General features: G+C 40.4%; 1 protein-coding gene across 1 annotated transcript; it reads left to right on the forward strand.

The window, feature by feature from the left end:
• The first annotated feature begins 5,319 nt into the window (after positions 1-5,319).
• On the forward strand, positions 5,320-23,380 carry LOC310864880 (myosin heavy chain, fast skeletal muscle-like). The gene is made up of 42 exons (XM_083773700.1): positions 5,320-5,428; positions 6,145-6,191; positions 6,596-6,814; positions 6,908-7,051; positions 7,229-7,385; positions 7,479-7,506; positions 7,598-7,709; positions 7,843-7,935; positions 8,020-8,083; positions 8,208-8,306; positions 8,996-9,099; positions 9,255-9,393; positions 9,664-9,782; positions 10,960-11,109; positions 11,203-11,373; positions 11,790-11,977; positions 12,159-12,274; positions 12,539-12,603; positions 12,843-12,930; positions 13,288-13,405; positions 13,491-13,614; positions 13,710-13,846; positions 14,176-14,431; positions 15,975-16,217; positions 16,372-16,548; positions 17,126-17,271; positions 17,359-17,449; positions 17,543-17,932; positions 18,283-18,409; positions 18,559-18,677; positions 18,765-18,961; positions 19,479-19,662; positions 19,797-19,962; positions 20,099-20,223; positions 20,366-20,674; positions 20,774-20,977; positions 21,062-21,187; positions 22,252-22,422; positions 22,506-22,610; positions 22,727-22,822; positions 23,013-23,141; positions 23,254-23,380. Exons 3-42 carry the CDS (start codon positions 6,608-6,610, stop codon positions 23,272-23,274), a joined length of 5,805 nt encoding a protein of 1,934 aa, XP_083629826.1. The 5' UTR covers positions 5,320-5,428; positions 6,145-6,191; positions 6,596-6,607; the 3' UTR covers positions 23,275-23,380.
• Positions 23,381-24,561: the final 1,181 nt, after the last annotated feature.

A 24,561-nucleotide genomic window follows, 5' to 3' on the forward strand; every position in this document is an offset into this window, starting at 1 on the left:
GAACAATGTCAAAGGAAAGTTCCATGAAATATGGGACTACTTTTATTTGTATATTAAAGGATGTTTGCATTAACAATTTGTAATTGATAATACATTACAGATGTTATAATCACTATTGTCAACAACAGAATGTGGAGGGTTGTTGTTCATTGGTTTTTTTTGTTTTTTTTACTGCTAGTTGTGTTTTGTTTTTTGTTTGTTTTTCTTGTCTCTTTCTTTTGTGTAAGTCATGTGTATTTTGTATGCTTTATTGTAAAATCAATAAAAAACTTTGATGACAAAAAACCCAGAAATAAGGTTTGTTATGAGCTGGTCCAGCCGGCTCCGTTCACTGCCATGTATTCATTGCACTTCCGGTGTGAGTTTGGCTCCCATGAAAGTGTCCATGAAAGTGTCATGGCGCAGCCCAGTCACGTGACCACTTCTCTTCCTTGTCAAAGCCAAGGACTGTCTAAAGAGGACGAGGCGCGACGGTTCGACGCCATGTTGCTCCATGGTGCTCCATGGAAGGAAAGAAACATGCGCAATAGGCTATATGCAGCCAACACTTCCGCGTTCAGCTTCCTTGGTCTCAACTGCGCATGTTTCTTTCCTTCCATGGAGCACCATGTGAGCAACATGGCGGCGCCCTTACGGTCTTCGTGTCTCGTCTTCTTTAGACAGTCCTTAGTCAAAGCTTCCTTGCACTTCCCATAGACATATAAAGGTAGACGCCCCTTTCGGCTCTGGAGTGTATGTGCTCAAGGGAGAGCAAAATATTCCTTGCGAAGCCCCGCGGAAGCATGAGCATGAGCACAGAGCGCATGTTCGGGTCTGATAAGACCCGGAAAAGATGCGCTGTGATTGGCCAGTAGTCACTTGAGTGGCAGCGTGACGTAGTGTGCTGTCCACTCTTCCGGCGCCAGTGTAAATTATTCCGCCCTCCTGTCAACACACATTGCTCCAACGAACTGCAGCAGCCAATGAGGCATCTATTTTTTTTATATCTATGGCACTTCCCACTCCCACCTCCATTCCAAGATGGCCGAAATGTTTGCCAGCATGGCAGCAGCTTCTGATTCCTCTTGGTGATTCTTCTACACTCCTGTGCTAGCCCTTTGTTACCCTTTGTTACTCATCTGTGAGTCATTTTAGGCTTGGTGTCTTCATCATTGGATCAACTGGTTAACTGTTTTTGAGTTATTTGATTTGAGTTTGTATTGAGTTCTCACTTGAAAGAATTTGATTTATATTTTGTTTGAATAAGACGGGGTGCATACTTAGTTTAGACTATAGTCATTGGTTAGACATGCGTTAAGATTAGTTTTAGGTGTGCTTCCCTGTGAGAGGTTAGGTTTAGGGTGAGGGTTTGAGATAGGTTGTAGTTGTAGGACTAATGACTGGTCTAACCAATGACTACTCTAAACCAAAAACTGTCTAAACTAAGTACTGCACCCGAATAAAAGCATGTTATGAAATACACCTTTGTATTTTATTTTCTAAGACAATTAATGCATGCATGCTAGAACCAAATTGTTTAATGGAAATCATGATTAAAGAGGTCGATCCTGATCAAATCGAACTCTTTTCTCATGCATTGATAGTTTATTTAATTTTGATGTTATACAACAGTGATTTTGAAACAAATACTCATTTGGACACCTCGCCTTTCAGGTCAGGTTTTTTGTGTCCTGAAAGGATTCTGTTCCATGGATGGTTCTGGACTGGTACCGGAAGGTACCCAGACCTGGCGAGCCGACCCGGGATTCTGAACCCCCCTTCCCCCCACAAATGTGGTAATCTGGTTCTCTAAATTGGAGAAAGAGACTGATTTCCCTTTAGAACTGAATAGAAACTGAACTGTTTTTCATGAATGTTCAAAGCTGTTTATTTTCTGTGTGAAGTTTAATAATAATTTTTCAGTTAACCTTTAATCCTTGTTTCCGGCTCATGTCATTGCGGTTTTCACTCACTCATTGAGCTCCTTGTCCGATTTTCTTTTCTATTATTATTATTATTTTTATTATTTTTCAATATAGAATCCGATTCAATATAGTCTTCAGTTCATTTCAGATTATTGTAAAAGTAGGCTAACTATACAGATGAAACTGCAGTACACCGTTCTCCCGGACCAGAAGTGGCAGTGCTGTCTCAATTGTGGCCGTGATTTTGTAGATTTTGTAGTTTATATAGAATTATATATAAACTAGAGAGCAGACTGCCCCAGTCATACAGACTTCGGTAGCAATTCACAGACCATTCCATAAAAACACAATTTGCACACAGCATTATGACATAATGCAATATCACATACAAACATAATATACAGGACACATTTATGTGAACTCCTATAGAAGCATGTAGATGTCAATAACAATGTCCAATCTCTATTAACACTTATTAACAGTACAGGTAGTACAATCAGAGGTTATGCATATACTATACCTGTATAGTATATGCTCATATAATATACGAGTAATGGTTTCTGCCCGACAGCAAAGATATACTATATTATAGTATAGGCAAGTTGTGACAATCTTGGACTGTATCAGAAAGGATAGTCTGTTTACAATACATATAAATAGTCTGTTTACAATACATTAAATAGTCTATTAATTCATCGTTTGACGGTGAAATGTAATGCTGAAATCAAATGTGATGAGTATAGGGCATGAAAATAACATTATGTGAGACACTCTATTATGGGATCACATTCGGGGACCAGGGCCAACATTTTGTCCCAGCCTGACATGCCTACAGAGTTGTATAAGTAGGCTTTTGGCACCAAAATGATACACCACTTAACTAATATTAACCTATTCCAAATAATTTATTTGACAAGATATAGTGACACCAAGTGAAGAAACCCAGCACCCTGCCACCCTCCCAGTTATACAGATTATTTTATGCTCTCAGCAGTGATTCAATTTGATCACTAGCCACTTGGATACCACGTAGCAAGTTCACCTCATTCACTCCATACCAAGTATGGGATGAATGTTGTATCATTTACACATGATGTGCTTTATTAATAGGTGTACAGTAATGGCTAGGCTACTTGGACACTACTTTTGCAATGTGAGGGGCCACAAACACATGGTCATTCCTCCTGTGTCTTCTCTAGCAAAGACCATAGTGTGTAATAATTTTTGATAATAATGACATCAGACACATTTTCTTTCCACTGTATATAACAACCCATTGAAACGTCAAAGCCTGCATTAGAAACTCTGTTAGATTCCCTGAAACACACAACCTTGGTTCTGGTGACTGGTGCAGATCTACAATGAGTTCACAATGTGTCGACAGGTTGTACGTCCATTTTCAAATAGCCAAAGTATAGGGATGAAGTTGTGAATGTATGTTAGACCTATATGTAATAATAATCCAAATATTCAAACTAAAGTTGTCAAATTATTGTTGTGGAGTAAAAGTACAATAATTGCCTCAGAGATGTAGTGAAGCAGAAGTGAAAGTGTTGAAAATGCATAATACTAAAGTCAAAAAATCCAATCAATCCCTCAAATGTTTTACAGTACTTAATGTACTCTAATGTACTCTAAATGTACTATTTACACAGTATAGTTACTTTACACCACTGCATGATACTTCATAATGTTTCATGTAGAGTTGCTCAGTGACTCAGATCTAGATGTAATCTATCTACTATAATGCCTATCAGTGATGGAATGAATAATCAATACCCTATTGTAGAAATAGTCTGTTTACAAGTACAATTTCGATATTCAAACAAACAGTTAAAATCACTCAAATAGAACCCAGGTGTGGTTTTAATATTCAAATATGTCTTCCATGTGTATTTCTGGTTTCTTTCTTATGAACTGGTGGGTGTGGCCACATAAAAACTGAATTTTAACACCTATTTGAGATCGGAATCAGAGCGCTCCATCTTTAAAGGGACATTTCACCACTGGAAGAAACTGCAGTCACTCAATGTTAATAGCATTTGTAGTAGATAACAGTAGCAAAATTTGAAATGTACACCCATATGGTAAGAAAAAGTTGTTGTGTGTTTGAATAGGGTTCGACTGAATTGCTGAATTCGTACAACGACCATAATGCTTTGGTGCACTGCCCCTCGGGGGGAGGCTGTTTGGAAGTGTGACTTGTAGTCCAGGAAGGAAGTGAGACCACATTTTCATGACCAATTTTGGTCATGAACATGGCGTCATGAGTTCATGACATCTAATGATATCTAAAAACACATAATAAACACATAAAACCCCCAGGAAAGTGTTTATTGTGTCCTAAACATCATTAAGATCTGGTTGCAAAAGGGGTCAAGTGGCCCTTTAAGTACAATAACAAATTCAATGTAATTACTGTACACCACTGCTGCTCAGCACTCGGTTTCACAGTTGTGAAAATAGCCGATCAACAAAAAAAATCCCTCTTTCTTAGGTAATATTGGCTATTTGACCAATGATTTTATTTTTATAAAAAAAATTATGTTTATTACTTTTAATACTTTAAGACCTTAAATTGTCACTTTAAAAATGTGCAGATACCCTGCATATACTTAACTACTGTACTGTTGAGTGAGGAAAAAACAGTAAGCAAATCCCCCATTCATCATTTGGGGACCCCCTTTGGGCTCCCAACCCACAGTTTGAGAACCACTGGTCTATTCATTAAACACACTAGATTTGGGTTTAGGCTACTTTGTATCTGCTTGATTTTATATAGGCAAGCTGTGAGTGAAAACCAACTTGGACTGTATCAGCTGTGTGAGAGAAGCTGTGTTTGCAATTAAACATGGAAGGTGTCTGTTAACTAATGCATTTATGGTGAAATGTAATGCTGAAATGTGATGAGCACAAGGAATGGAAATTGGGTTAGGGTGAGACACGTTAATGGGCTGGAGGTTGAGTGATTAATACCAGTGCTGCTCCTACATCGAAGTCAGTGCCATTAAGACATCTGACATCAGGACATCTAACCTAAATCTGAACTGTGACAAAACAATAAAAAATAACATCAAACCCCCCAAAATGCGACTAAAGCTTAAGAGTCCTAAGAGTGTGAAGCATACAATGGAAATACCAGTGGTGTAAAGTAACTAATTACATTTACTCAAATAATGGTCAATTTTGTGGTACTTTTACTTAAGTGGAGTATTTGCAATTCTCAACACATTTACGTATTTACTTTCCTCACTGAATATTAAAATAATGTATCATGCTGTCATGACTATACCAAAACAGGCACCCCACACCCTGCCAATTATGCTATTTTTATATCAGAGCCACTGGCATGGTCATAAAGTTTATGCACCTCCAAGATGCACTATCCAGTATCCGAATGGACGAACGAACCATTAAAGGCCATTCCTACTTTTACTTTCTGCATAGCATGCAATTGCAACTCATATAAGCCTGCTGAGCTGGTTGACACGGACCCACTGCAGAGGTGTTCCGCGTTTCATCTGGTGAGTGACACTTTATCTGTCTTTAATAGTCCTAATGTGTTAGATATCTAAGCTATGTATAGTCATATAAATGTTTTAGAGATGTTATCTAATCCTAGTCATATAAACCAGACATGTTAATTAGCATTTCATTAATATGACTCCTTACATACCACATAGATGACCCACTTAGTGGACAGCATAGTCCACATAGTGGACAGCATAATTGATGTTAAAATGTACAGATTTAAATTATTGACTGTATAGTCTTTTATTTGTAATTATGGTGTAGGCCAGATTGGAATTTGCTTTTGTTCATACATTTCTATTTAGACATTTAAATTACGTTATAATTAAAGTTAAATAATAATTATTTTACTTGAGTAGTAGTTTGGCTAGTGTAACCACCTCTGAATGTAACCTTAATTCATACAATGGAATGAAAGTTTATTAGAAAGGGGAAAATAATTCTAGCATTGCTTCAGTACAAAAAAAGAAAAAAGAAACAAGCCAATAACAAACAAACCAATGAAAAGAAGTGAATGGGCAAGCATCAATTCATTTCATTGCATGCAGTGATAATATTGGATGGAATGGATCACTCTTTTAAGATGTGGAACTAATGAGTAATTAAAAAATGTCTCTCATGAACTGCTGTGCGGCAAGAATGAACAATATAGGATTCATATAATACTAAATCATTCAACTCAAAATTATGTTTTTTTCCCCACACTTAGGACTTGTACTGCACTCAAGATTTCACTGCTACTGGTAGAGGGGAAAAGTGAGTGTTCATAATTTTTCTGTTAAACCTAGCATAGTCCTACAATGATCTGCTCAGATGTCAAGTCAGCAAAGGTGTCAACACCATCTATTGTCTGTCTGTAGAAAGGCATACCAGCACACACTTTTATTCCATTTATTCTTTAGGTTCACACCCAGTAGCAGCAACAAATGTAGGCCCTTAATAGGCCTTCCTCAGCGTAAAATAAATATAAAATAAGCAGAGGAAGGCCTATGGGCTGAAACGTCTGTTTGTTGCTGCTGCTGGGGGTAAACCTTTAATAAACAAAGAATCCTAAATGGATAAAAAGTTAATGCTGTAATTCCTTTCTATAGACTACCCGATATTCTTATACTGAACTACCCAACTGAGTGCTTGCTTCTCCTCTCCTGAAATGTCTACAGAAAGCCGCCACCATGAGTACGGACGAAGAGATGAAGCAGTACGGCCAGGCCGCCATTTATCTCCGTAAGCCAGAGAGGGAGAGAATGGAAGCTCAAACTGCGCCCTTTGATGCCAAATCTGCAGCATATGTGGCTGATAAGGGCGAGCTGTACCTCAAGTGTAAGATTTTAAGCAAGGAGGGTACACAAGTCACCGTGGAAACGATTGACAAGAAAGAGGTAGGTGTATATAAAATCAAATAGTGGCACAGTACAACTGTAATCACATTAGATTCTGATGTTGTGCTTTTATTTTAATATTTTATTTTTTAGAAAAGAACTGTCCCTGAGGCGGACGTGCACCCTATGAACCCTCCCAAGTATGACAAGATTGAGGACATGGCCATGATGACCTACCTCAGTGAAGCCTCTGTCCTGTATAACCTCAAAGAGCGTTATGCAGCATGGATGATCTATGTAAGCTTTTCTACATGTTGAGAGCAGTACACTATTTCACCTGTCAAAGAAAGAAAAACACAAACACAGAGTACAAATTACATCATCAAATGAAAAACCGTAGAAAAACAAATGCAAACAAACTCATGGTTCTGAAGTTATGTTCAATGTTAATGTTCTCTCTCTTCTCCCCTTCAGACCTACTCTGGCTTGTTCTGTGCAACTGTGAACCCCTACAAGTGGCTCCCAGTGTACGACCAGGAGGTTGTAAATGCCTACAGAGGCAAGAAGCGTATTGAGGCTCCACCCCACATCTTCTCTGTCTCTGACAACGCCTTTCAGTTCATGCTGATGGGTACGTACTAGTCAGGACAATGTAAACAAATACATAACTACAATGGTTTTGTGCTGTGTATCCATGACAAAAAAATTGCTTTACATTTTACAGATAAAGAGAACCAGTCTGTCCTGATCACGTAAGTTTCCATCATCTACTAGGCATTAAAAAAAAACATTGTACACAAATTCACTAAGTGCATTTATCTGAATGTATGCGTTTATAACCAGTGGAGAATCCGGTGCTGGGAAGACTGTGAACACCAAGCGTGTCATCCAGTACTTTGCAACAGCAGCAACTGCTAGTGGAGAGAAATCGGCCGCCGATAGTGGTAAAATTAAGGTACTGTATATGTATATGTTTTTAACTTTAACAAAAATGTTTTGGAACATAAAGCATTTATATGAAATATAGCAATTCAATTTAAAAGAATTCAGACCAAATTTTAAATTGGGCGATGTCTAAAACATTCTAGGGGTCACTGGAGGATCAGATTATTGCAGCCAATCCCTTGCTGGAGGCCTATGGTAATGCCAAGACTGTGAGGAATGACAACTCCTCTCGCTTTGTAAGTGTAAAATAATGACATTTTATGAGTAAACCTGCAATAATTCCACACGACGGATGCAACTAATTGTGCTATATCAAACAGGGTAAATTCATCAGAATCCATTTCAACAATGCGGGTAAATTGGCCAGTGCTGATATTGAGACATGTAAGTATGAAGTTCAGAGATAAGAAAATATATATTTGAGGATTACATTTTGACTTATGTACAACCCATATAGATTATTATTATTATTATTATTATTATTAATTATGTTGTACAACCCATATAGATCTGCTGGAGAAGTCTAGAGTGACCTACCAGCTTCCTCTAGAGAGAGGTTACCATATCTTCTTCCAGATGATGACCGACCACCTACCTGGGATTATTGGTAAATGGAATTATACTGATGATGCAGTGAGAACATAAATTAACTAGACTGGATTGGAAGTTTTTTGTAAAATAGGCCCCTCCCACTAATTTTGGCCGACGATTATGGCCGCACGATACACACTATCAAAATTCTGTCTGTGTTGTTTTAATCGGATAGGTCCTCAGATCATGTGTACAAATGTTTGTGATATTTGGACATAATCTGTAGGACTCAGGAGGAGCAGAAATTGTGTTTTGGTTAATAAATTTGATTTTACGACCTACGGTTCAAGAGTTGGGGGCTGTTATAGCGCCACCATATAGCCGACCGCTATAATTATAAGTTAATTAATTTTAATAATTATTAGGAACCTGCACTCCTAGTTTTGTAACTATAGCCCTTACGGTCTCTGAGGAAAAAATACTTCAACGTGACTTTCCGCATTTTCCGATTCATGTCAATGGGGAAATGTAATGCACAAATACATTAATCCAATCAATTAAACATTAAACATTTCTCTTAGCAAAATACAATTCCCGATGAAGCCGGTCAAGTGTGTGCCATGAAAACTGTGGGATAAGTAGTGAACCAAAGTTTAGGGTTACTCTAGAAAGAAGTAAAAACATTAAGTGTTACTATTACTAGTCTGGTTGAACCACACTAATGAATAGAAACACATGTTCACACTTTTTTTTATCGCTTCTCAGAAAGTTGCCTCATCACCAACAACCCATACGACTTCCCGTTGATCAGCATGGGTCAGATCACTGTGGCCAGCATTGATGACAAAGTCGAGTTGGAGGCTACAGATGTAAATGGACATTATTTTACATTTCTAATACTCACTGTGAATTGCAGTTGCTCTGCAAAAGAACATTTCTACAGCAGTGGTTTTCAGGCCATGATCTCCCAAAATAATCCTATTTAAACTGGATTGCTAATATAATGCTTAATCTCAATCTTCAGGATGCTATTGACATCCTGGGCTTCAACGCTGAGGAGAAACAGGCCATCTACAAGTTCACCGGTGCAGTGATGCATCATGGGGTGTTGAACTTCAAACAGAAGCAGCGTGAGGAACAGGCGGAGCCAGACGGCACGGAGGGTAAGTTGCATCTTCAACAAAAAATGTGATAGTTCTATATTTATTTATTTCAAAAGAACTAAGCTAAATATATTTTCAATATATTGTCATTATTTATTTATATTATACTGTTTATACTGAAGGTTATTTGGTTTACCTAAATGGTCCTAGATTACTAGCTGTATGCATTCAATGTATTACCAATTGTGTTTAACTTTCTTAAATCGCACTCTGGATTAAGCGTCTGCTAAATGCCTGAATCGTAAATTGCAAATTGTATGTTCATTTCAGTGGCTGACAAGATCTGCTACCTGTTGGGTCTGAACTCAGCGGATATGCTTAAGGCATACTGCTACCCCAGAGTTAAAGTGGGAAATGAATATGTCACTAAAGGACAAACTGTGCCACAGGTGAGTAAAGTTACATTATTTCCATGTTCTGATTTCATACACACCTTATAAGTTGTGTCCAGACTGTTTTAAATCATTATTAAAATGATCCTCCAACATTATTGTCTCAGCCAGGCTGAAGGCGAGGCAGAGATTATGTTTTGCACCATGTCTGTGTGTCTCTGAGCAGCTAATCTCAGGCATTGTTTGGCCGCGAAACTATGCATGCACACTCCCTGGATCGGTGGATCCCAGAGCAGAACCTCTGCCCCAAATCTTTCAGAATCGGCGCGCCACTAGGAGGTCGATTTTTGCAAAACACATGTCCTAGTCCTACAGATATTGGCATTTTTACAGGTAACTGCACTGATTTGCTTAAAACTTTGACCAAGGCCAAGGAAAAACCTTTGCCCTGCATTTTTGCTACAAAAACAGCACACTGCAGAAACATGTGCAGTTCCAAGTACCTCTATAGGTACAGGCGCATGCCACATATCTAGGCTCTGCCCGTAGTGCGTTGTGTGTTTGAGTCCCGTTCATGACAACGTTTGGTCCATGTTTTTCCCGGTCTCTCTCTCTCCCTCTTTCCTGTCCATCTTCACTTGTATCTATCAATAAAGGCAAACAAGCAAAAAACGAATCTTTTAAAAAAAACATATAAAAAAACTATATATATACAGTATATATGACTACACCTTGTGTATAGTGGGTATGCGCGTGACATAATCATCAAACCCGGAAGTTATGCGGGAATGTCTACTAAGTGGCAAAAAACTACTTTCTGGCCTTGACAGCCAAATAGAGAAGTTGTATTTGATTGCATCTAACTGACTGTCACTCACTTTGCCACTCGATTTGCCATTCACTTTATGCATGTGCATACCCTCTATTGTGTATCCAACCCTAAAACCCATCCCGCTCACTCAGATCAGCTAACACAGGGAAGCTGTCAACCTTCCCTAAAGCTCTCGGGAGAGACTCTTCTCCCTTCTGGCTCTCAAACTTTTGGAATAAACTTTCCATTGCAGTTAGAACTGCAGACAAACTCAGAATCTTCCACCGTAATCTGAAGAGTCACCTCTTCAGACTCCAACCTAGCCCGTAACACTTGGTCTAGCCTTGAAAACCTTGCAGGCTTATGCAAAGGCTAAAATTGCTTAAATTGTGTAATTCACTATAATGTTCCTATTTCCTTTAGACAATGAACTCAGTCAGTGCCTTGGCCAAGTCCATCTATGAGAAGCTGTTCTTGTGGATGGTCATTAAGATCAACGGGATGCTGGACACCAAGCAGCAGAGAAACTTCTACATTGGTGTGCTGGACATCGCTGGTTTTGAAATCTTTGATGTAAGCATGGACTTGTATTATGTTGGAGACTAAATATTTTTGTCACAGTTACACATTTGCAAGAGATTGGGCTAATGATATTTCCTCTCACAGTTCAACACCCTGGAGCAGCTGTGCATCAACTTCACCAATGAGAAACTGCAACAGTTTTTCAACCACACCATGTTTGTTCTGGAACAAGAAGAATACTTGAAAGAGGGAATTCCCTGGGATCTCGTTGACTTCGGCATGGACTTGGCTATCTGCATTGAGCTCATTGAGAAGGTAGGTACTGTACATGGACTTGGCTGCCTGCAATTGACCTGAATACATACACTGTTGCATTGAGTTGATTGAGAAGGTATAGAATTATTAATAGTATAGCGTATTATATTATTATGTATTGCTATGGACTTAGGTATATCAGCATTGCGTTCATTGAAGGTATACAATTATTTTGTGCTTTAATGGACATAATGTACACACACACACACACACACACACGCACGCACGCACACACACACACACACACGCACGCACGCACGCACACACACACACACACACACACACACACACACACACACACACACACACACACACACACACACACACACACACACACACACACACACACACACTTATTTTTTTTGTTATTGGCACTAAGCTTTTGTTGATTTGTCTCTTTTATCTCCTTCCCAAAGCCCTTGGGCATCTTCTCCAGCCTTGAAGAGCAGTGCATGTTCCCAAAAGCTACAGACAAAAGTTTTGCAGAGAAGTTGATTGACCTGCATCTGGGGAAGAACAAGGCCTTTGAGAAACCCAAGCCTGGTAAAGGCAAGGGTGAGGCTCACTTCTCCCTGGTCCACTATGCTGGAACTGTGGACTACAGGTGAACAGAACCCTATAGTATGCATATTATGCACTGTATATATAATTATATATTATATAATATAATATAACCGGAGCTGTGGACTACAGTTTTCGATTAATTGAGTATGGAGGACCCCAATGGAAACAAGCGATAGGCTTTTGTTAAAAAACTGTTAATAAAGTAATCAATCAATCAACAGCATCACAGGATGGCTAGAGAAGAACAAGGATCCTCTCAACGACTCTGTGGTGCAGCTGTACCAGAAGTCTACAGTGAAGCTGCTCTGTACATTATATCCCCCACCTGAGCCTGAAGGTATGTTTATTACAATTGGTTTGGAGCATTTAGCATATTGGGAACTGGAGTTATGGCTGTACCCCAGGCAATAGGAACACAAAGAGGGCGGGACAACAACAAATTAATATAGGACAATAATATAATATAATGTGTTCTATCCCCCACTTAAGCCTGAAGGTATTGTTATATCAATACTATAAACATTCAGAAACTGACAAGAGGGGAAGCATTTTCATTCTACTGTATATAACTAATGATAACTCATGATTCTAATTTAAACAGATAATACCAAGAAGGGAGGCAAGAAGAAGGGTGGTTCCATGCAGACTGTGTCTAGTGCTTTCAGGGTAATAATATCTTTTCATTATTATCAACATATATCCCTGTAAGAATGAAGCGTTATTATTATCAACATTATATCCATGTAAAAAATTGTCTTTAAATGTTGGAATTAAAGTTTGAAGTAAAAGTTAAAGTATGTTTTTAAAAACAATCTAAATCTGCAAAGTAAGTAGTATCTAAAGAGTTCAAATAACTACAACATTCTATCACTTTTGACTAATTATAAACCTTTATGTCTCAATAGGCAAACTTGCAGTTGCTGATGACCAACTTGAGGAGCACACATCCTCACTTTGTGCGTTGCCTGATTCCCAACGAGTCCAAGTGTCCAGGTAAACAGAAAAGAAACATTTGACGCTTTATCAATTCTCTTCTAGAGGCCCTAAGGAAGACCGTGTATGCGGAAAAGGCTTTCGACCAGGTGGAATGTTCATACTTGTTCTCAGTGATGGAAAGATTTGACATGGGAGATAGGTTCATTACATGGATTAGGCTATTGTACAGCAACCCCACTGCAGCTAGGAGACTGACTAACCAGACACTGTCCTCACAATTTGCTTTAGCTCTAGGGCCCTTTTCCCAGACAATTATAGCAAATGCTATATTTCTATTTTGGTTGACTCGTTTTTGCAACTTTGGCCAGTGCGTAACTATTTTGTTGTAATAATAATGAAGCAACATATTTACAGGACTGATGGAGAACTTCCTGGTCATCCACCAGCTGAGGTGTAATGGTGTGCTGGAGGGCATCAGAATTTGTAGAAAGGGCTTCCCAAGCAGAATCCCCTATGCTGACTTCAAGCAGAGGTATCAATTCCTTTTTCCAGCAGCTTTTAGTTCCAAACGTATTAACGGGAGGCATGCAAAATGACCATGAACTTCTGCTAAACAGATACAAAGTACTGAACGCCAGCGCATGTCCCGAAGGCGCGTTCATGGACAACAAGAAGGCATCTGAGAAGCTGCTTGGGTCCATTGACGTACCTGTTGATGATTACAGGTTTGGACACACCAAGGTAAACACACTCCCAATCTGGTTTAACATTATGGACAGAGGACTAAAATAGATGTTATGGTTGTTTAGTTACAGTGTTTGTGACATTGTATTCAGGTGTTCTTCAAAGCTGGTCTGCTGGGTGTCCTTGAAGAGATGCGAGATGAAAAGCTGGCTGCTCTGGTCGGCATGACTCAGGCAATCGCAAGGGGTTACATCATGAGGAAGGAGTATGTCAAGATGACGGCTAGGAGGTACTTTGAAAACATCTATTCAATAAAAGAAATAAAGTGTCAAATCACTATAATAAAATAGCAAAAATTGCAGAGCAAGCTTTTGATGATGGTGGCAAGGAAAAATCTCCTTAATAAACAGCAGAAGAAACCTCTAGCAGAATCTGGCTATAGGATGGGGGGGTCATCCTGCATTTACATTGCGGCGGTTAACAACAATAATACCAACAGCAATAATAACAACAACAATAGTACAACTATAATGACACAATTATATAATAACAGCCTGCAGGCGTATTACATGGAAACCCTCAATCTACATTTCAATCATGATCCACTGTTGTCCACAGAGAGGCCATTTACAGCATCCAGTTCAACGTCCGCTCATTCGTCAATGTGAAAAACTGGCCATGGATGATGGTCTACTACAAGATCAAGCCTCTCTTGCAGAGTGCTGAGACTGAGAAGGAGCTGCAGAACATGAAGGAGAACTATGAAAAGATGAAGACTGACCTGGCCACTGCCCAGGCCTTGAAGAAGACACTGGAAGAGAAATTGATAGCTGTGGTGCAGGAGAAGAATAACCTTGCAGCAGCATCGGCATCAGTAAGTAGCTACACTTGTACAGGAAATTGTTACAGGAAGTTGCTAATATTTCATATTGTTTATCATCTTAAAGGGCAAGACCACTTTTTTGAGATTTGAGTTGTATAGTTACGTTGCCATGCCAAGAAATCAAAAATAATTGCTCCATTGATTAGAAATTGATAATTCAAAATATTCTCCTCGTTGACGCTGAAAGAGCTCTCATAGTCACTCTTTTAAATGAACACAAACTAAATTGATTCAGACAATAGCCTATAGAGCATCACCAAACCCAGTACTCTTTTTGTTTTTAATAATAACGTTAACTTCCTGTTGAATTTACTATTTGAAGATCTGGATCCACGGATCCAGTCCGGGTTTTCTTCCTATAAAAATGGCAAAATTAATCAACAGGAATTTTACATTTTATAAAAGAAAAACTAACAGAACTGGGTTTGGTGATGCTCTATATTGTCTGAATCAACTTTGTTTGTTTGTTTACGTACTAAAAGAGTGACTTTGAGGGCTTAGGTCGAAACGTTAGTCGTTCTGTATACTAGTACCTAATAAAAGGCTCTAAATGTCCGTGCTGCTCCAGTGTCCTCTCCTCCTTCAGTGACTTTGTGAGCTGTTTCAGTGTACAATGTAAGTCAATGAGGAGAATATTTTCAATGATCAATTTCTAATTACTAGAGCAATTATTTTTGATTTCTTGTCCACATTTGGAGAACATCATGATGGCAAGGTAAATACACAACCCAAATCTCTACCAAAGTCGACCACCAGGCATTCTCTGCCATGGTATACATTGCAGACCATGGCAGAGAATGCCTGGTGGTCGAACGGCTGTTCAGTACAAGGGCCTGACCCAATTTGACATTCTTCTGTGGGGAGGGTGAATTTGAATATGCAACTGCTATTCACCCACGCACTACTATAGTATATCCTTTTGGAGGAGGTTGATACACTACTATATTATATCCTTTTGGAGGAGTTTGATTAGTTTGAGCATAGACTGACACCACGTTAGACAGGAACGCCCACAAATGTCACATCCGGTTTTAGCCCAGGGTAAGAATTTTCTATGGCTGCCAATGCAACTTGGTCCAATCCTTAATCACATACGGACAAACATCTATGCTGATAATATCTAACTTGCGGAGGTAGCGTGCCTTGTCCACGGGCAACAGATCTTTCAACGTATGGCATTGCAAATACGTTTGCAATATTGTTTTGGAAATGCCGCAAATTGCATTGCAGTGAACGAAAGCAAATCACAACTTCCCCCGGGGGTTGGCGGAGTCACAGCTTGAAGCTCTGAATACGCGCCGTGGTGTCAGTCTATTAGTCCGACATGCGGGAACAGCGGTCGGACTACCGCTCGAACATGTGCTGCTCCCGTGATTGCGGTTGTGGTTATGTTAGGGATAGAGGTAGGTGGTCGGTCTAATGACCGTCGGATCAAAACACGTGTCGGAACTTAGTACTGCACCCCTCCAGCTTCTTCCTTGTCCTCACCTCACCCAGAACAAATGCTGACAAATTCATTTTCATTGACAACTAGGGAGACGAGGCTCTGAATGATGCTGAGGAGAGATGTGAAGGTCTTATTAAAAGTAAGATCCAGTTGGAGGCAAAGCTCAAAGAGACGACCGAGAGACTGGAGGACGAGGAGGAGATCAATGCAGAACTGACTGCCAAGAAGAGAAAGCTGGAGGATGAATGCTCTGAGCTCAAGAAGGACATTGATGACCTGGAGCTCACCTTGGCCAAAGTGGAGAAGGAGAAACACGCCACTGAAAACAAGGTATAGATTATACTCAAGATCATACACTAGTTACAGACTTGTAAGGGTCAATTCCTCCCCTAAAGGAACCCTGAGAGTCCCTGGAATGCACTTTGAAAGCACTGATTGAATTTGAGCCCTTCTATGACAACACATTATGTTTTGCTTCTATCAGGTGAAGAACCTGACTGAGGAGATGGCGTCTCAGGATGAGAGCGTCGCTAAGCTGACCAAGGAGAAAAAAGCCCTCCAAGAGGCCCATCAGCAAACCCTGGATGACCTGCAGGCAGAGGAGGACAAAGTCAACACTCTGACCAAGGCCAAGACCAAGCTGGAGCAGCAAGTTGACGATGTGAGTTTACCAAAGGGAATCAGATGTTTTGAATTTAAAGATGGAGTGCAGTGATTTCTTTCCACCCTAAAACATGATCATCAGGTACTATTATTATATGAGGTGGACAATTTCTTTCCCAAAAAGTGTACAGTATTTGTTAAAATGTTGTTTTTATGTGGACACGCCCACCATTTCATTAAGTATGCCTGGTTTGCCTGGTGGGTGGTGATGGGTGGTGATCCACCTGAACTGAAGCCACACCCACAGCTGTTATTGGATGAGAAAGAGGGAGGGGTTAGGGATGATTTTGTGATGTTACTATATCACTGTTTTTTCATTGGCACGTTTGAATGTCAATGTTTCAGCCTCCAGGAAGAAACCCTAAATACAAAGGGAAGACATCATTGCAACCTTGAACCTTGCACATAACAACCACACCAAGGGGTCTAATGAAGTACTGTGACCTTATAAACACATGAAAAACTGGAAAAGATACAAATATCACGGCACTCCATCTTTAATATTATATGTTTATTACTTACTTACGTATGTTTATTGTTGTACTGATTAATAAGAACAATAAATTGTTGTGCAGTTGGAGGGTTCTCTGGAGCAAGAGAAGAAGCTCCGCATGGACCTGGAGAGAGCCAAGAGAAAGCTTGAGGGTGATCTGAAACTGGCCCAGGAATCCATCATGGACCTGGAAAATGACAAGCAGCAATCTGACGAGAAGATAAAGAAGTAATGTGCACCAACAATATGAAATGTCATGGAGAGAAACCACCTGCAGAATGATGCTAAAATATGACTATTGACTTTATTCAACAGGAAGGACTTTGAAGTAAGCCAGCTTCTGAGTAAGATTGAGGATGAACAATCTTTGGGGGCCCAGCTGCAGAAGAAGATCAAAGAACTCCAGGTATTTTTATTTTCTGTAAAATCATTAATAATAAGTAGGCCTAAGTGTGAATGGTTATTTTCAGATGTTAATCTAACATCATTCATTTGAAAGGCTCGTATTGAAGAACTGGAGGAGGAGATCGAGGCAGAGCGTGCCGCTCGTGCCAAAGTGGAGAAGCAGAGAGCCGATCTCTCCAGGGAACTTGAAGAGATCAGTGAGAGGCTGGAGGAGGCTGGAGGCGCCACCGCTTCTCAGATCGAGATGAACAAGAAGCGCGAGGCTGAGTTCCAGAAGCTGCGTCGTGACCTTGAAGAGTCCACCCTGCAGCATGAGGCCACTGCTTCTGCTCTCCGTAAGAAACAGGCCGACAGCGTGGCGGAACTTGGTGAACAGATCGACAACCTCCAGAGAGTCAAGCAGAAACTGGAGAAGGAGAAGAGTGAATACAAGATGGAGATCGATGACCTGTCCAGCAACATGGAGGCTGTTGCTAAGGCAAAGGTATGATGAAATGCCATGGTATAATATCATTCTTGAGACAAAATAAGGTGTTTAAAGTTAAATGAAATACTCAAATTTTAAAACTGATAGTTTCACATGGCATTAAAAGGCAGTCTTTATAGCTCAGATTTAACAGTGGGAATGTTTAAAACAAGTAATCTTGTGAACGAGTATGGTGATTGCAAACTCTAAATGTTATGAAGCTGTTAAGATAGTGTTGGGTAAGGAAACCATACAGTTATAAACCGGAGGGCGGGATTATAGACTCCATCGATTGGCTTTGCTTTATCAAAGCAATGAACCTATCTGAAAAAAAAAGATGATTGAACATGTATAATGTTCGTTTCCAGGGAAATCTTGAGAAGATGTGCCGCACCCTTGAGGATCAACTTAGTGAAATCAAGGCCAAGAGTGATGAAAACGTTCGCCAGATCAATGATATCGGCGCTCAGAGAGCAAGACTGTTGACAGAGAACGGTAAATGTTCATTTAATCATAAATCATTTGTCTACATGGTTTGTCGATGGTACTTGAGCAAATTGACGCTATTAGAGATAATGCTTTTGATCCACAGTGATTCCAGGACCGATTATATGTTTGAAATTAATATTCAAATTTCTAATTAGGTGAGTTTAGTCGTCAACTGGAGGAGAAAGAAGCTCTGGTCTCTCAGCTCACAAGAGGCAAGCAGGCCTTCACCCAACAGATTGAGGAGTTGAAGAGACTTGTTGAAGAGGAGGTTAAGGTGAGGAACAGATTATTTTCCCTTTTAGTTTCATAATCTTTGTCATTTCATTCAGCTGACATTGTTTTTTCTATTTTTTTCTGACAGGCAAAGAATGCCCTTGCTCATGCTGTGCAATCAGCTCGCCATGACTGTGACCTTCTGAGGGAGCAGTTTGAGGAGGAGCAGGAGGCGAAGGCAGAGCTGCAGCGTGGAATGTCTAAGGCCAACGCTGAGGTGTGTCAGTGGAGGAGCAAGTATGAGACTGATGCTGTCCAACGCACTGAGGAGCTGGAGGAGGCCAAGTAAGTCAGCAGTGTTTTTACCATAGAGTTATCCCGGTATATAAACTAGAGAGCGGACAGCCCCCACTATTAATTTCAATAGAAGTTGCTCACTGGCATTTGAAGAATGGAAGAACGCTCTACTGCCGCATTGAAAATGTGGAAGTGCTAACTCGTGAACAAGCGCTCTGTGTTAAACCCCAGCTGCGCACTCTTTTGCTCGAGCTAAACCGCCTGCCTGCATTTGCAGCTTTGGCCAGAAGGGTTGGGCGACTTCAACGTTTCCCAGATGCTCTGGGGGCCCACTGTCGCAATTATCTGAGATAATCGCTTGAGATTTAAAAAAAATCTAAATGGGCATAATCGTGATATTCATTTCAATGTCAAAATGTAAAAAAAAAGTTTTCCAACATTTTCAGAAAGAGTGGAATTAGCAGATCTACAAGGTCAAAACGCATCACACGTTTTGCCCTAGGCTCCACTCACTATACAAAACATTTCCCACAATAATCGAATTCCATTGAAAACTGATCAACAGGAAGAAGCTCGCCCAGCGTCTTCAGGAGGCTGAGGAGCAAATCGAGGCTGTGAATTCCAAGTGCGCCTCTCTGGAGAAGACCAAACAGAGACTCCAGGGTGAAGTGGAAGACCTCATGATTGATGTGGAGAGGGCCAATGGTTTGGCTTCCAACCTCGACAAGAAACAGAGGAACTTCGATAAGGTGCTTTGACGTACATTATTACAAAATAATTATTGTGTCCTTAAAGTGGAGGTAAATGCCACATTTCATTACAAATGGTGTGCAGGTCCTTAAAGTGGAGGTAAATTACACATTTCATTACAAATTGTATGCAGGTCCTGGCAGAATGGAAGCAGAAATTTGAAGAGGGACAGGCAGAACTGGAGGGAGCTCAGAAAGAGGCTCGTTCTCTCAGCACTGAGTTGTTTAAGATGAAGAATTCCTACGAGGAGTCTCTGGACCAACTGGAGACCATGAAGCGTGAAAACAAGAACCTGCAACGTACGTTTTCAGATCATTCTTTTAAGAGCAACAGTTAAAACAATAGACAGATCAAATGGTGGATCAGGCTACAACTTTATTAAAATGAAAATACAAAATATTTGCTGACTGATTAATTACTTTCAATCCACTGCAGAGGAGATCTCAGACTTGACTGAACAGATCGGTGAGACTGGAAAGAGCATCCATGAGCTGGAGAAGTCCAAGAAGCAGACAGAGACAGAGAAGTCAGAGATCCAGACAGCCTTGGAGGAAGCAGAGGTATTAATAAAATACAGACATCTATAACCTAAAGTTTTATTTATTTCAATACGTTTTACATTCAAACAGTGTAGCAGTATAATGATGGATGTTATATTAAAAAAGTCCTACAACCTTTTGATCCTGTATTATTGCATTTCAGGGTACTCTGGAGCACGAGGAGTCCAAGATTCTCCGTGTCCAGCTGGAGCTCAACCAGATCAAGGGTGAGGTGGACAGGAAGCTGGCAGAGAAGGATGAAGAGATGGAGGGGATCAAGAGGAACAGCCAGAGGGTGGTTGACTCCATGCAGAGCACTCTGGATTCTGAGGTCAGGAGCAGAAATGATGCCCTTAGAATCAAGAAGAAGATGGAGGGAGACCTGAACGAGATGGAGGTTCAGCTGAGTCACGCCAACCGCCAGGCTTCTGAGGCCCAGAAGCAGCTGAGGAACGTTCAGGGACAGCTTAAGGTGCAAAACATATTTATACACATCTTCAAACAATGGAACTGCTTTGAACAAATCACATTCTGATGTTTCTCTTATCGTGACCACCTCAATTTATTTTAGGATGCCCAACTGCACCTTGATGATGCCTCCAGAGGCCAAGAAGATAGCAAGGAGCAAGCTGCTATGGTGGAGCGTAGGAACGGTCTAATGGTCGCTGAGATCGAGGAGCTGAGAGTGGCGGTGGAACAGACAGAGAGAGGCCGCAAAGTGGCTGAGCAAGAACTGGTGGATGCCAGTGAGCGCGCTGGACTGTTGCACTCTCAGGTAAGTCAATGGAAAAACTCAACAACATATTTTTCAAATACAACTCATTCATACTTGCATTGCTAAACTGAATCTTTATTTTAGAACACAAGCCTTGCGAACACCAAGAAGAAACTTGAAACCGACCTGATCCAGGTCCAAGGTGAAGTGGATGACAGTGTTTCAGAAGCAAGGAATGCTGAGGATAAGGCCAAGAAAGCCATCACTGATGTAAGTTAGGAGCTCTGCCTCTTATCCAATATACCAGGACAATTAGACATCCTTATGGCATGCTTAATTATTACAATTGAGAGAATTCCACACCCACATTCCTTTGTGTCGGTTGGCGACACAGAGGTGGCGAGTCGGCGACATACATTTTATTTCTGTTCAGAAGTTCTTTCAGTACTGTACCTTCATGATGCTCAGTGACATCATAGAGGGCAGGTTTGTTTCCCTGACCACATCCCTGTTTTTTTTTTTACTTTTCTTTCGCTAGTGTTTGGGTGAATTTCACCCATGTTTAGTGAGATAGTGATCCCACAATGGGCTTTTGATTTGCTTTAGATTTTTTGCTATTCTTTTCACTGGATCATTCTCACATGTCCCAGGAATGGGTGGACCAAAGGAGAAGTTCCCAGCTCCATTATTAACACTTACAGCGCTAGCATTTATTGAAAAATGGATCTAATTCACGCCAGCATTTTTTACAGTCGAGCTCTTATTTTGAAAAGCCACATTTCCAGTCTACCAGAAGTAGTATTAACCTAGGAAGCTGAACGGAGCCTGGACAGCCCTTGTTTACAATATGAATCCAAACCGGGGCACTGGAGAGCTCCACATCGTCGGCTCTGTGCCGTCAAAGAAACGTCGTTATGACCAAAATGCCATCTGGGACAAGGAATAGGAGATATGGATTATTATGGCGACGACAATCTAAGATGGGCGATCCAGTGCTGTGCTAACAACATAGCTAGCTAACCGGCTAACGTAAGTAGCATTATGGCTCGATCGATCGAATGCACTATAAAAGCATTAATCAACGGCAATGGTGGTAAGCGTTGTATTAAAAATATGGTGGGGGGTTTTGCCCCCCTATGATGTTTTTGTTTCCATCTGGTCTTATGACCAGGATTAGTATCTGTTTATTACCCTATTATTACCTGTTATATTACAAGATATTTTCTCGCAGTCAACATTGATATAAATGTAATCTATGTACCATGTTTGTCAAGTGTGCAGTGACATGATTATTTCCTTGCAGGATAATTAAGTACATTTTATCTTCTTTCCAGGCTGCTATGATGGCCGAGGAGCTGAAGAAGGAGCAGGACACCAGCTCTCACCTGGAGAGGATGAAGAAGAACCTGGAGGTCACAGTCAAGGACCTGCAGCACCGTCTGGATGAGGCTGAGAACCTGGCTATGAAGGGAGGCAAGAAGCAGCTCCAGAAACTGGAGTCTAGGGTAAGATGTGGTTTACTTCAACACAGCTTATAGTCAATTAAATAAGAATAAGTCATTTCATAGTGCATAATTCCTTTGTGAAGGTGCGTGAACTGGAGGGAGAGGTCGATAATGCACAGAGAGGTGGAGCAGACGCTATTAAAGGTGTCCGCAAGTACGAGAGGAGAGTGAAGGAGCTGACATACCAGGTACTGTATATCATGTTCACTTAAATATCCATCATGCCACTAACTAAATGAATAGATTGCATGAACTACAAAATACAAATACAAAGAACTATAAATGTCATAAATTCACACTTCAGACTGAAGAGGACAAGAAGAATGTTGCCAGGCTTCAGGATCTGGTAGACAAACTGCAGATGAAGGTGAAGGGCTACAAGAGGCAGGCTGAGGAAGCGGTAAGACAACATACATCTTTAGTTGTGTTCGCCATGGGCTAGAGTGTTAATAGTTAGTGTTAATAACACTAACATGAACATTAGCCACAACCACACTTTACAGTTTTTCTGAAATTGTCTTGCTTGGACTATAATTGTAAGGTGCTCTTTTCAAATATTGAGGCTTTGAACCATCTCTATCATATTGTAGGAGGAAGCAGCCAACACTCACCTGTCTAAGTGCAGAAAGGTTCAGAATGAGCTAGAGGAGGCAGAGGAGCGTGCTGACATCGCTGAATCCCAGGTCAACAAGATGAGATCTAAAAGTCGTGACTCTAAGGTAAATAAATACATGTGCAATATCAAGGTTTATTATGTTGGCTGTCTAAGATGGCTAAGATTTAACAAAATAAATCATGTTGAATATCTAATAGCATACTCCTATTTTACAGGGAAAGGAGGCTGCTGAATAACTTCTCAAATACAACTCACCATAAAAACTCATAAAATATGACGCATTGTATTCAAAAAGTCATACAATATGACCCATTGTATTCAATAAAGGTGTAATTTCATGTATTCATTGTACATTGTATTCATTACATCACGTTGTATTGTCAGGTTCTTCAGAGTATTCTGGTTTCAATTAACTCACACGTCCACTATATACTATTTTGTAAAACCATTGCAAGGATAAATAAATGTACTTAAAACTCTATATGTATGTATTTTAAATGAGCATTCAGTGATTTGGGTGATTTGGAAAACCCCCGGTCCCTCCCGGTAACAATATGTGCACATGCACAGTGGGGAGACACGCAACAGGCCAACAGCACACACACCAAGGCCCGCCACCGCTTGATCATGATGATATTTGATGATATTTGAATTAAGTGAAATCACTGAATATACCTTTAATGATGTTTAGGACACACAAAACACTTTCCTGGGGTTTTTATGTGTATAATATGTGTGTTTAGCTATTTTAGTCATGATGCCATGTTCAGACCCAAATTTGTCATGAAAATGTGACTCACTTCCTTCCTGGAAGTCAAGTCACACCTTCACGCAGCCTCCCCCTCTCCACAATGAGGGGCAGTGCACAAAAGCATTATGGTTATTGTAGGAATTCAGCTATCCAGTCAAACCCTAGTCAAACACACAGACTTCATTATTTTTCTGGCCATAGGGTGCACATTTGAAATTGTTATCTACTACAAACACTATTAACATTGAGTGACTGCAGTTTCTTCCAGCAGTGAAATGTCCCTTTAAATCACTTGGGACGACGTGCATCAGCATGCAACAGGACATATCACACCGCTGGCGGCGCTGGGACAACGCTAAAACCACATCTTATAGGGGATTCACACTGAGACGGACTGAATCTGTTTCATTGGAACCGTTTCCGAATACGGTTGCCTGGTCCCCGATGGCCATGATTCACATTACCCGAGATTCAACAGCGCACCCGGGTACACTTGCATAACACACTTTAATCCTCCTGATGACGGTGTGCTTGATGGCTGGCGCGCACGGACACTGACCATCAACTGTGCGACATTGTCTCAAATAAATCCAGACACACTGAATTGCATTGCCTCTTTGCCGTTATACTACTATACTGTCAGCCTGCCTGCTATTCACTGTGTCAGTCAGTTCTGTGCTCCAGTGTCGTGTTTGATATTAGTTTGCTATGGATTCTACTTTAGCATTATTATTATTTAGTTTTACTTTGGAAACTATGCCAAGCAAAGCCC

This window comes from Protomyctophum parallelum (genome assembly GCF_964188405.1).
Source record: "Protomyctophum parallelum genome assembly, chromosome: 9".
NCBI classification, from domain to species: Eukaryota; Metazoa; Chordata; class Actinopteri; order Myctophiformes; family Myctophidae; genus Protomyctophum; species Protomyctophum parallelum.